The following is a 13,235-nucleotide window of genomic DNA, read 5'->3' as shown; positions in this document are numbered from 1 at the left end:
CACCCCCCCAAACACTGTTCTGCAGTGGGACCAACCGAATGCAAATCCAATTAGGTTTCTGCAGTGACGCTGCATTCCTGTTAGTGCTGCTCTGTGATCCTGCTGTTCCTCCAAAGAGGCCTGGGAATCTATGCATTGGATTATTTCTGCTTCACCCTTGCATCAGCCTGGGGTTAGGCTTCAGAGCAGATTATTGGCCAGCTCTTGACTCATTGACTTTTGTGGCTGAGCAAGGATATGGAGGTAGGCCTCCTTGGTCCAGCAGTCTTATTTGCTGGGTGAAGTCCCAATGGCAGCTTGCATATCCCCAAAACAGGAGACAGGAGAGAGCACAGATTTGCATCTGGTCTCCATTGATAAGCAGCTTCAAGGGCCCCTCCTCTCCCTTCCTGTGGTTGTCTTTACAAACCACGCATGGGACAGGCTGCTCTTCAAATAGAGGACTGCCCTCTGGAAAGTAGGCCATGTGGCCATCTTAGGTCTGGGCCTTCCTCACAATGGAATGGGCCCACTGTTGTCCCTGCACATTCGTTTGCCCTCTCCCTGAGTTCATCAGAAGGGCATCACTGGGTCCAAAGGTCTGTCTAGTTCCACCTTCTTATATCCCACAGTGGCCAAAGAGATGGTTGCAGAAAGGCAATTGTCCTCCCTCTCTGTCACTCATAAGAAGTGCCCTGCAAGTAACTGGCATTTGGAGGCACAGTGCAGAGGGGGAGAACATGCCCACAGTGACCGCACTGCCCAGACAAAGAGACAAAGAGAGTGAGGCCAGCAGGCAGCCATTGCAAGGGTGAGGAGAAAAGGATGGCCTTTTCTGAATCACAAGCGGGAAGAGGCACTGTCACACTTTCTCAAACTTGGGTCTCCAGCTGTTGCTGGACTACAACTCTCATCATCCCTGACTAGCAGGACCAGTGGCTGGGAATGATGGGAGTTGTAGTCCAACAACAGCTGGGGACCCACTGCCATAGAGGCTCCTGTGGTTGGCTGAAATAAGAACAGAATGCTAGACTGTTCCAGGATGCTTGGGCTGACCCAGCAGCCAGGCTCTTATTGAGGCTCCTGGCTAGGTTAAGGAACTCGACAGGTCCCTGACGATGAAGGCCATGTTCTAGTTTAAGGGCACACAAAGCCCTGTACAAAACCAAAACCGCCTGTTGTTTCAGGCAGGAGCCCCTTCTAGGTTATGGTAAGCCAGGTCTGTAAGCAGCAGCATGGTATAGGACTTGCTGTTAAATGTGGCTCTACCTCGCTTTTAAAATTTAAACTAGGCATTTACACAACCCCCGTGCAGCAACTCTGGCTAAGCCTGGTTGGTGGTGTTGGCAGATCTGCCGCTCATCGTCTCTCCAGCTCCCTGGCTTTGCCTCGCCCCCGCTAGGATGTGGCAGATCTTCAAATTTAGGAAGCAGCCGAGCGGACACTGTGGTGTCTCATAAATAAAAAATGTCCAGGGGCAAGGTGGGTTCCTCACCGGCCAGGCTCTGCCTTCACTCCAGGGCTGTCCACTCAGTTGCCGCAGAGCTCAGAGTGCATTACAGGGAGCCGTCTTGGAGCCTTCGCTGGTTTCCTTAATGAGTCGCTGTGCCGAGAGATGAATGAAATCTTCACTCTTTGCTTCGGGGGGAGTTGTCCTCCTTGAGACAGAGGGTTCATTTTGCAGCAGTTGGGGAAGGCGAAGGCCGCCTGCTTGCTAATTTCCACTTTCTTTACCCTCTTCCCTCTCTCTTCTGCATGCAATTCTTCACATAAGTGGCACAGGAGAGAGCCCGAATCCCCGCTGGAAGTCCCCGCTATGAACAGATGATGAGATTTTTAAGCTGGGCTGCTTCGCTTTGTTTGGCCTGATCTGCTGGAAACACTGTTCAGGGAGGGGGAGGGGGGCGGTGGACCAGTTTCTGAGCTTTACATTTGCAGGTCAGCATCTTGAGGCTCCTTAACGCTGCCTGGGAAACCGTGTCTTTTTGACCGTGCCGGATCCGTGTATGTGATGGTGTTGTCCGCACACCAGTCTTAAAAATAAACAAATCTCTTGTCCTGCTGTGGGTTCCCTTGGTAGAACAAGAGAAAATGTAGTTATATTAAGAGAGATGCAGTACAACACGGGCAGGAGACCTTTTTCAAACCTAGGCCCACATTCCCTTCTCAGCGCCCTTCTGGGGGCCACATGCAAGTGGTGGGCGAGGCTTGAGACAAACGTGGGCAGAGCAATGAATGTCAGTGTGTTACCTTTTTAAAAAATAGTTAAAAACAACTCAAGGACACATTCCAGCCACGCAGAAGCACTCCAGGAGAGTTTGGAGCAGGTTGTTGCTTGGGGCCCAAGGGCCAGAGTTTATAGAGGGCCACATTTGGTTCCCCGATCTTTACATTAAAAAGAACCAGCCAAGATGCCACCAGATTAGAAGTCTCAAAATTGGAATTCCACCAACGTCCGTGCTGCTGTCAGGCCCAATGCAAGGAGTGTTTCTTCAAAGAGCCCTGGGGAAAGAGGCCTTAGCTCAGTGGCAGAGGCCCTACTTTGTCCAAGGTTCAGACTCCAACATCTCCTGTTTTAAATAGCTTGGGCAGCAAGCAGTGGGAAGGAGCGGCCTGCATTTGTGGAAAGCCACTGGCAGTTGAGTTCCTAGACAGGCAGAGTGCGGACTTGTCTGAGGCCACTTCCTGCGCTCCTTAAGAGGCTTTGCATTATTTTAATTCCATTGGCCCAAGACATGCAAATGTTGCTCCCTTCCTTCTCCTGATGCCGCCTTCGCTAACCTGGCACCCCCCCCCAGATGTTGTTGGACCCCCAACTCCTCGTCAGCCCCGACTGTCGGCCAGCACCTGCTGGGGCTGATAGGAATCAGACTCCCAACAACATCCAGAGCAGACACGAGTTCCCTACTGCCAGTTTGAAGGCTTGCTTTCCACCTGCACCCAAAACCAATTTTCTTTGTTTTTGCACCTCAGACTTAAATTCTAGAGAACAGGAGACATGCCAACCTGTACATGTGATCAACGTGGACATTCAGGATAATCACGAAGAGGCAACGCTGGGAGCTTTCCTTATCTGCGAACTATGTCAATGTGTAAGTATTTTTATTTTAACCTTTTTACTCCAATCTCCTCTTTGGGCTACCAGAGGATGCCTTTCCCCTGTGGTGATTTTGAACCCCTGCTAAGTCCTTCTGCTCCCAAGAAACTTCTATGAAGCTCACAGGCAAGGTGTGAAAGTGAAACGCTTCCCCTCCCTGCTGCTCAGAGGTACACTGCCCCTGAACATGGCTGTTCCATTCCTCGCTATCCATAAAGACACCCACCTGGACCAGCAGCCTTGCAGCAGCTGGCCCGGTCCCTCCAGGACAGAGGCCTTCTGCTGGTGAGTTAGGAACCACCAGTGGGCCGCTGCCGTGATCCAAGGCAGGCTGCAACGGGAGCACTTCTACCATGCAAATGCTGAAGCAATGGGGCCCCCGATGCATTTGTGCTGGCTCTGGAAAGGTTGAAGATCTGTGCTCCAGCGTGATCTGAAGCCGGAGGCTACACCTCCCTCCCATTCATGCCCAGCATCTGCTTGGGAAGTTCAGATCGCACAGCCAGTTCTTACCTTTGGCAGCCCTGTGTGTGTGAGAAAGAGCGCTATCTCGGGACATGTGCACAAAATCGTAAGGCAAGCTGCCTTCCTTCCTGGGCAACCTTCCGAGGGCCGCTTGCCAGAGCGGCCGCAGCCAGAGGGCGAAAGCAGCTGGAACACCAAAGGAGCGGCTCTCGCCTCTCTATCCTCCACCCTAGCAAGCAAGAGGCATTATCACGGTTTCAAGGGCGCTTTCTATCCAGGCCAAAACACTCAAGGAAGGGTGCCAAGCAGAGCCACTAAGAAGGGTGCCCAGGGAGAGAGGAAGCTTGAAGGGTTGTGTTTGGCCCCCAGTTTCCCAACCCTGCTGTAGAATCTAGCTAGGAGGCAAGCATGGAAGTCCCCTCCCTCCACCCATTGACCCACTATGCTCCCTTCCAGGGTGTTGCTTGCTCTGTGCACAATTTGAGCAAAGGGCGTTGTATTTGCAGCCACTGTGGCTTTTTACCTGCCCAGCCTGCCATTGTGAGCGTGTAGGGAATTAAGGCGAAACCCCAAACCTTGAACGGAGCTGAGGCATCTTCTCTGCTTCAAAGAGAAGAAAAGAAACCAGCTCACTTCTGTGGTGTTTTTTTGTTTTTTTTTAAAAAAGTGGGTCAGCCAGCCCAGGGCAGACTTGGGAATAGAACTCTCCTCTCCACGGGGTCCCACTCCTGCAGAAACTAGGCCACTCCACCTGCATCTGAATGGAGTAACGGGAAAAATGAAAGAAAGGCTTGAGCTCTTTGTCCGCTTGTCAAGTCTGGAGGCGCTTTGTTTGGGTCAAATGGGGAAAGGCTGCTTTCACTCCCGGTGGTGTGTGATTTCTAAGCAGGTCCAGAGGCTGTTAGAATATATAAAAAGTCACAGTGGTTTAGAGCCATGCTCTTCAACCTGGAAACCTGGTCTTTCCAGATGCTCCAGAACTTCCATCACCCAGCCTGCTTAGCCAGTGTTGGGGCCCACAGTTGAAGAATGCTGGCTTGGGGGACAGTCCTGGGGTCTGTTCCTTTTGCAAGGCTTATATGGCTTTCTTAGGCGTGGGGCTAGCCAACGCAGTGCCTTCCACGTGTTTTGGAATGCAGTTCCCATAACTCCCAACATTTGGCCCTGCTGGCTGGGGCTGATGGGAGATCATGGAATCGTAAGAGTTGCAAGGGGCTCCCAAGGGTCATCTAGTCCAAATCCCTGCAATGCAGGCATCTCAGCTAGAGCATTCATGGCAGATGGCCATCCAACCTCTGCTTAAGTGTCTGAAGGGCACCATGTTGACTATCCCAGTTCAGCAACACCTGTAGGGCCAAAGGTTTCCCCGCACCTGTTAGAGATGATAGCACATGGTCTTATTGTAGCAGACATCGTCCAGAAGGGGTGTCTGCCCTCCCGGTGCACAGGAAAAGTGCTTCTTTTAGGGCGGGTGGCAGCGGGACACCTCTTCTTCGATGGGTGCTTTCCATTGAGGTTTTTCTTTTGTTTGCACTTCTCTTTTTTGTAAGAGAACAGAGCAGCACAACCCTCCTTTCAAAATAAATACGTGAGCCCTAACGCTTCCCCTCTTGCCTGTTTGTTTCCAGATACAGCATACAGAAGATATGGAAAATGAAATAGACGAGCTGTTACAAGAATTTGAAGAGAAAAGTGGAAGGACTTTTCTGCACACGGTCTGCTTTTATTAAAAGCACGCCCGCCTCTTCCTCTTAGGCCTTACTTGCAGACGAAAGAAGAAGCATGTGTTAGTTCTGAATCTACTGGACTGTTTTCTCCCTTCCTCTTGGAGAAGTCGACTTAACAACCTCTTCCATTGTTGCTGTTTAATTTTTCTCCCCAACCTGCGCGAGTGTTTGTTTGTTTTTGTTATTTTTTAAATTGTTTGTGGGATGTTTCCACGCAGAAACGCAAACAAACTTTGTGTGTATAAAATGAAAGAAATTCTTTACATGAAACGCTGCTTTATTTAAGAGATTTTTTAAAAAAGAAAAAGAAATCAAGGTTTTGTTTAACTCTTCCCCTGTCTCCTCTCTTCCCACCTCCCTCTATTGGATGCCCTGCTTTAATTGTTATAAGTAGGGTTTTAATTATAAAGAGAATATATGCAGATGATATCATTTATATTTTCCACCATAAATATCATATTTCAGTTATTGGGTATTGGGGGAGGCGGCAGTGCAGGGGAGATGCTTTTCTTTTAATGCAACAGAACTGAACGGCTGGGATATGCAAAGGTATGAATGGGACAATTAATATCTGTATAATAATAGGAATGAAAATTGGAAGTGTCTAATAAATATAAACTGCGCCATTTCTGTCCTGTTCCTTATGTTCCTTATGGCAATGTGTAATATATCCTCCTATATAGTAAACATGCAAGGTTATCGTCGCACAGCCGCTGTTGGAGGAATTGCAGTGCCACGTCACAACCCTCGAAATGCATGAAGCTAGGGTGTGGTAGGGGAGCAAGACTGAAGACAGGTTGCACAAGAGCGACCACGGCATGAGAGTGAGATGAGGGAGAAACTGATGGGGAAAGTGGTGGTTTTAAACAATGGCAGGTGTTTGAGTAAAGTACCTTCATACGCTGGAGTATTTGAGGGTTCCGCATCCTGTATCCTCACATGAGGCAATAAGGAATGGAAGAGACAGAAGTTTGAGTACAGTGAGAAGGGAGTTACACTGTAAGGAAAACAAGTGCCTGTTTTAAACAACAGCAGGGACAGAGGGAAATGGAAAATGTGGCAATTTTCAACAATGGCAGAGGTTTGAGTAAAGTAGGCGGGGTTGACCCAAAGAGGGGACATGACAGTTTACAACAAGGCTTGAGTACAGTGTGAAGGAAACTGAAATATGTCCTGTTTTAGTTTTTTGGTGTTAGCTTTTGTGCTGTACCCATCTCTGCTTTTTTTCCTTGTTAAAAGGTGCTGATTAAAAACAAATCCTTCAATGTTTCTCCAACTTCTGCTTTACTCAAACTTATGTAGTTTGAATACAGCTAGAATGGAGCTACTGTACGCTGAAAGGAAAGAATCTGGCTGTTTTAAATACCTTTTAGTGTTTGACTATAACTCATTCATTTGCTCTGGGTTTGCAGCCTCTGGAATTACCATTATGCACTGGGCATCTTGCTATTAATTCGCAGTGAATTCTGCCACTCAAAGGTACCTTATCAAGATCCGTTCTGACCTTGGGACATTTCAAGATCGGGAATCCTTCCAACAGCAACAAATACCTTTCAGGATAAATTTTGAGAGTGGCAAACATGAGCATAAAGTGATGAGCTGTCCTAATTTGTTACAAGAACATGGCAACACTCCACAAACTTAATGGATTATGCTGTGTGTGGCAGGGGGAAGGGAATCCTACAATGGGCCTTAGAGATAGATAGATAGATAGATAGATAGATAGATAGATTAGATTCACACATCGCTTTGGACACTTGGAAACTTTATAGCAGTTTGTATGGCACACATGCCATAATTTTCAGTCTGGGTTTCTGAAGGGACACAAGTTGCCAATGATAGAACAACAATTAATAATACTGGGCATTTGCAGAGCCCATCACTTACATTAATTTGTTGCCACTTTACAAGAACCTTTATAGTAGGCTGACTGAGATCAGGCTGCGCTTAGTGGAGCAATGCCCTATTCTCCCCACTGAACCAGCCTCCACTGGGTGATGGGAAAGGCCTGTGCTTGTTGAGATCCATGGAGAGATTCTGCTAGGGCACGCATCCCCAAACTCGGGGATTGTTTGGGGATGCCTGTGCTAGGGTCAAAAGCACAGGACTTGATGAGCAGATAACCTCTCCTAGGGGTTGGGGGAGAAATTGGGTTGGGTTCGCATTTTCATGTGGAACTCCCAAGTTCCTGAAACGAGAGGACCAAAACAGAACCGCAGTTCAAAGCGTGTGCTTCTCCTAAGATTGCAGGTTCAGTTCTCCAACCAAACAATGTCTCCCAAGAGCATCTTTTCACGCATAAAGCTGCATATAGTAGTGAAATAAATAGGGCATATATTGGGAGAAAATTGCATGCAAATGCTGCTGAATTTCCATCAGGACATTTGGTTTAAAACTGAACCTAAGTTTGGAAACACTGGGAAAATGAGAGAAAATGAAACTGACAGATTTGACTCATCTTTAGCCTGACCTGGTATTGGACAATTTCTTGGGCTCCTGAATTAAGAGAAATAGAAAAGGTACCATTTAAATATATATGTATACAGGATGAAGAATAGGGGAGTGTGGTCTGAGCAGAGTCTTGATTCTCTGGATTCAGTTTTAGAGAGTGTTGAGTTTTTTTTAACAAAAAACTCTCCAATTTACAGACCGAAACCTGGCTCCGAATGACTCCTGTTGCCAGCTAGCGATAGATTTCTGCTCCTAATGACTGAGCATCCTTGATCTCCACTGTTCTTTCCTAATTTGGGCTCTGGACCAGTGGCTTTTGGCAAGCCTGCTCCAGCTGATCCTCACATGATCTGTGCTCCTAGTTTAAGGACAGGAGGTGGCAGAAAGGGGTTCCTGACCCACAGCTTGCTTCTCTGTGTTTTCCAAGTCTTTGATTCACAGCAACTCAAGAGGCTTGACCAAAATGCCTGATAAGCTGTTGAGGTTTGTGTTTGTATTTATCTGTAATATTTGTTACCCCAACCCGCTTCACCATAGGGCAGGCTTCAAAAATGCAGTTATCGAGGTATATATATATTTAAAAAAACAGATGAAAACATTCTGTGTCATGTTCGTCCCCTTGCCATACATGAAATAGCAACCATCTGGTGCCTCCCACATATTGTAAAGACTTCTCTTTTTGTCCAGAATTTCCTTGACCCATAGGACTGGGCACTGATTTATGTGAGTGAACCCTTTGACTCTCCAGTTTTCTATCCTGTTTTATTGATTTTTAGGCTATCTTGCTTTTCTATTGCATGTAGCCTATACCACTTGGAGATTTTAAAATATATTAGGTGGTTTTAAAAATGCTTCTGAACAAAACAAATAAAGCCGATGTAATCGTCGAAACAAATAAAACAGTTCAAAATGGAACAGAGCCATTTGAGTTTTCTTCCACTAAGTGCACAGCCTTTGGAAGCAATGCACCTAGATTAGTCCTGTCCGTTAAATTTTGATGACTCTTGAGTAGGATTGACATTTTTTATTATTGGTTATTAAATTTTTATACCGCTTAATACTCGCAGGTCTCTGGGCGGTAACAACATAAAAAAAATCATATAAAAACCAAAATACATAATCAAAATAACGCAGCCCAATAAATTCAGCAGAAGAGGTGTTTCTCTTTCACACACATAAAACCTTAAGGGTCAAAGGGGTGTGTTTTTAGCTCATGGTAGATGCAAGGTGCATCTCTGTAGGTTCAGAGTGCCGCAATCTGGGAGCTGCTGCAGAGAAGCCCATATCCTGTGTTCCAAATTCCCAAACCTCTGTGGGTGGCAGCGCTACCAAGAGGACCTCCTCTACCAGTCTTAAAAAGGTCAGTACGGATGGAGACAGACTTTCAGATATTTGAGGCCTCTGGCTTGTGTAAGCAACGCTTAAACTGAGTTAGCCATGCTCAGTGGGTCTAATCTGAGTAGGGCTAGCGCCGGCAATACACTTAAGCTCTCTAGGGTTGGGTAGGGCCTGCTATGCAGAGACTGCCACCCTATTCCGGCATCTTACCTGGGAGTAAGTACCATTAAACACAGCGGGACTTCACTGGCAAATGATCTTGCCCAGGATTGCTGTGTTAGGCTGGCAAATGATCTTGCCCAGGATGCTTTACCTGGGATGGTGTAAGGCCCATGAAAATCATGGGCATGTAGCTCTGAATAAATGTGTATAAGGCTGCACTGTTAAAATAAATAATAATAATAATTTTGAAATTGAAATGAATATTTTCTCTCTGGGAGGCACCCACCTGTTTGGCTTCCAATAGTTTTGCTTTTGGAAAACGTGTATGTGTGTGTGTTCCTATTTTTCTCTTGAATAAGAATTTCATCTCAGGGAAATGTATGTCTTCCAGCCAAATCATGGAATTTATTTGTCACCTGAATTCGTTTTAATCTCTTTTTGTAAGGAGAAGCGGGGGGACCCCAGTTGCCTATTACGGGGTATTGCAAAGAGCCAAAATACAGATGCATCATTAAAATTAAACATTGTCCTCAATGGACACATATGGAGAGTGACAGTTCCCCCCCCCCCATCTAGTACCTGCTTTCCCAAGCTCTACTCATTGCACCATACTGCCTCTTAAGATCAGCTATGGATTGCACATCTCCCCCTGTGCACATATAGACTGTAGTTTATGCGCACAAACAGGCACATGGTTTTGCATAAGATATGGTGCTTAATATGGGGGATGATAAAATTAACTTGGTTCCAGGGATGGATCTGTCGATTTCACTTCTCTCCATTTCTTCCAACTAAACCTTAAGAGGAACTTTCTGATGATTTGACAGTGGAACAGACTCCCTTGGAAGGCGGTTTTCAGCAGAGATTGGTCGGTCAGGGGTCACTGAGCTGTGATTCCTGCATTGCTGGGTTTTGGACGACTCAGAGAAGACCCACTGAAATGAATGGGGCCTAAGTGAGTTGTGACTTGTGCCTGCTAATTTCAAGGACTACAGCGTTCGGTTGCAAGCCATCCATTTTTCCTTTAAAGCATACTGATGTGCAAATGAAGCAACCTGAACTTAATATTGGATCGGTGTTTTTTTTTGGGGGGGGGGAATGATTGAAAGGAACCCAGACCGCCGAGATATGCTCCCATCTCTAGCCTAGCAAGCGATTTCTCGTGAGCCTGATCTCTGAGCGTACCGAAAGCGCCCAGCAGAGGACGCCCACGAGAGCAGCAATTCACACAGCTGGTAATCTCAATTTCTCAGCCTTATGGGGAGAGGTTGCTCAGGTCCCTGCCTAAGAAGCGGAGGTGTGCTTCGTGTCCTTTTGCGCTTGGGTCGTAACTTTGCAATGGAGAGAAATACATTCTCCACCCATAAACGAGACCCCCTCCCTTCCTCCAACCCCCCCCCCGACTCAAATTTCCTTCCTTTTCTAATTCTGCACCCTTTCACAACACCACCAGCAGCAGCACACAAAACCAGCCCTTTCTGATGGTGAAATCACTTTTGTGGGTGGGTGTGGTGGTGTCAACTATCGTCCCCAGGTGAGAGGTGTCAGTGAAGATTTGTGCGAGAGAAAGAGAGAGAGGAACGGAGCCTCTTTTCCACCAGGGATTTCCAGGGCAAAATAGGAGAGGTGTGATGGTTCCCACCCCCCTTTCTTTTTTGGGTGTGCTAATACCAAGCTAGAGATCCTAGGGAAAAAAGGCAGAACGGAGGAGAGAGAGAGCAGAGAGAAGGATTCCAAATTTGATCAAGCACCATTTTGATTAAAGGAAGGGAGAGAGGGGAAATTTGTGCAGAGAGAGAGAGGGAGGGAGGTTAGTAAACAGACACACAGAGAGCACAGGATCTGCAGCGTGGAGGGTTTTTCCCCCTTTCTCCCCCCCCACCTCTGTCCCTCCTCCCACCCCCCTCCTTAAGCAACGAGCATTTAAGATGGAGCGGCGCCACCTCAAATAGGTAAAAAAATCCTTTCTCTATGCAAGCGGGTGGGTGGGTGGGTGGGAAGGGGAGAGAGAGAGAGAGAGTGCGCGCAAGCAGGGGGAGCAAAAAAAAAAAAAAAAGCCTTGCTAATTTCCTAGGATGAAATCGACAAGACCCAGTTGCAAGCCCCTTCTTGCAAGCGGCGAGAGCCCCCCCACCCCACCCAAAAGGAGGGTGCCACCCACCCTGCCGTCCCACATCTTAAAGTCCCGGGGCGGGGCTGGCTTGGTGCGGTGGGCGGGCGGGCGGGCTGGGGAAAGGAGGTCTACGATTATGATTAATTATGATGATGATTATTATTTAAAGAGCTTAATTTTGGGGTGGCGTGGGGGTGGGAATCGTTCGTGCTGACTTCGCATGAGCACTCGCATGAGCTGACGCAAAAGCACTCGCGTGTTGTTGTCTTTAAAAAAAACAATTTCTCTCTCTTAAAAAACATTTTTAAACAAAAATAAATCTAACTTAGATGGTGCAGGAGGTATTTATTCCAGCTTCAATGTCACAGAGAGAGAGAGAGAGAGAGAGAGAGAGAGAGAGAGAGAGAGAGAGAGAGAGAGAGAGAGAGAGAGAGAAGGGGGTGGGTGGAGAAGGAGAAGCTGCCAAAATCCATCCTCAGGTCACGTTTTGTGGGGTTTTTCATTCCTCCTCTCCATCCCCCCCCGGAAAAAAAACCACAGCAGCAGATCCAGGCAGGCAGCAAAGCCTGGGGTCTCTCTCTCTCTCTCTCTCTCTCTCTCTCTCTCTCTCTCTCTCTCGTGTGTGTGTGTGTGTGTGTGTTTCCTTCCCAGCGATGGGTCTCCCCCCCTCCTCTCCTCCCCAGCAAATGGAACAAGACCAGGCGACTATCTTTTTAAAAGACTCCAACATGACGCCACCCCGTGCCCACCAGCATCTCATCTTGCCAGCCGCCTTCTTCCATTTTCCCCCCTGCTAGGGGGGGGGGGGAGGAGAGAGAGAGAAAAAGAGAGAAGCAGAAAGGGGAAGCAATTTTAACAGCCTTCCCTCTCCCAGTCTTCTTTGCACCAATTGCTCACCCATACCTTCCCCCTCCAAAAAAGGATGGATCCTTATTTTGAGCAGAGGATGCCGTGAAGCTCCGGAGTGTCATCTGATGGCCCCAGAAGCAGAATCTACTCTTTTATTATTCCTTTCCACCCCCCTCTTCTCTTTCTCTCTGCATGTTTTTTATTTCTTACTTGGTTTCGTGTTTTGCTTTTCTTCCAAAAAAATCCCAACAAATTATTATTTTTGGGGGCTGGATCAATTCCTCTGCCTGGTGTTGGCGGTGCACCGCTGTGATGTGGTCGACCTTTCGCTTGGACGGGTTGAGTGGATCGCATGATTTGCCCTAGGAATCTTTCTCTTCTGCCTACCTGCCGATCTCTTCTCTCTATCGATATATGTTGGACTAATCCGAGGAAGAGGAAGAGGAGGAGGAGAGCGGGGTGGAAAGCAAAAAGACCAAACAGACCCAACAAACCAGCCAGAAGGTTCAGCTTGGATAAGAAAACAGAGGAGTGCATTTGTGTATGCTTGGAAATTGGGGGGGCCAGGAGCCTGCCCCCCCTTCAGGACTGCAGATCGGTTTGAAGACCTTGTACCTGACCATCTCTGACCTCTATAGGAAAACCTGGCACCCCTTTCTCTCCTTTTTCATTCTGGGCAAGGGGGTGGGGGGTGGGCTGGGGGGTAGTGACACAGCAGCTGTCCATTTCCAGTTGATGTCCATGAATACAAACACCATGATATTTATGATCTTGGGGGCCTCAATTGTAATGGTAAGGAGACACTTCAATTTCCTCTTATTTCCTTCTTTCTCTGTCTCCCCCTTCCCCAAATTCTTAGGTGCGGTTGTGGAACGTATGATCTGTGTGCCCCATTTCAATGTGTGTGTGTGTGTGTGTGTGTGTGTGTGTGTGTGTGTGTGTGTGTGCAATATATATTTTTGAGGACAAGTCGTTCTTTCATAGGCCTAGGTTTTCTTATATATATATATATATATATATATATATATATATATATATATAAGCAATCAAACAC

At 47.3% G+C, this 13,235-nt stretch overlaps 2 protein-coding genes across 3 annotated transcripts in view; both read left to right on the top strand.

The window, feature by feature from the left end:
* The window catches only part of SSU72 (SSU72 homolog, RNA polymerase II CTD phosphatase), a 46,404-nt gene extending 40,510 nt beyond the window's left edge, over positions 1-5,894 (top strand). The window contains exons 4-5 of the mRNA XM_035117738.3: positions 2,953-3,071; positions 5,170-5,894. Of these exons, the coding sequence (XP_034973629.1) occupies positions 2,953-3,071; positions 5,170-5,271 (221 nt within the window). The 3' untranslated portion in view covers positions 5,272-5,894. The remainder of the gene's footprint in view (positions 1-2,952; positions 3,072-5,169) is intronic.
* A 4,871-nt stretch (positions 5,895-10,765) lies between these two features.
* The window catches only part of TMEM240 (transmembrane protein 240), a 32,257-nt gene continuing 29,787 nt past the window's right edge, over positions 10,766-13,235 (top strand). The window contains exon 1 of one of the 2 annotated variants that reach the window (XM_060276198.2): positions 10,766-11,171. Coding sequence is in view for 1 of the 2 variants with exons in the window: in XM_035117270.3 (XP_034973161.1) it covers positions 12,725-12,973 (249 nt within the window). In the remaining variant the exon portion in view is untranslated. Of the gene's footprint in view, positions 11,172-12,575; positions 12,974-13,235 lie in introns of those variants that run through there. The other variant, XM_035117270.3, reaches the window with a different exon arrangement.

Source organism: Zootoca vivipara, chromosome 6 (assembly GCF_965207765.1).
Source record: "Zootoca vivipara chromosome 6, rZooViv2.hap1.1, whole genome shotgun sequence".
Classification (NCBI taxonomy): Eukaryota; Metazoa; Chordata; class Lepidosauria; order Squamata; family Lacertidae; genus Zootoca; species Zootoca vivipara.
The sequence above is the reverse complement of the archived record's forward strand: the minus strand, read 5'-3'. Positions and strand labels throughout refer to the sequence as shown.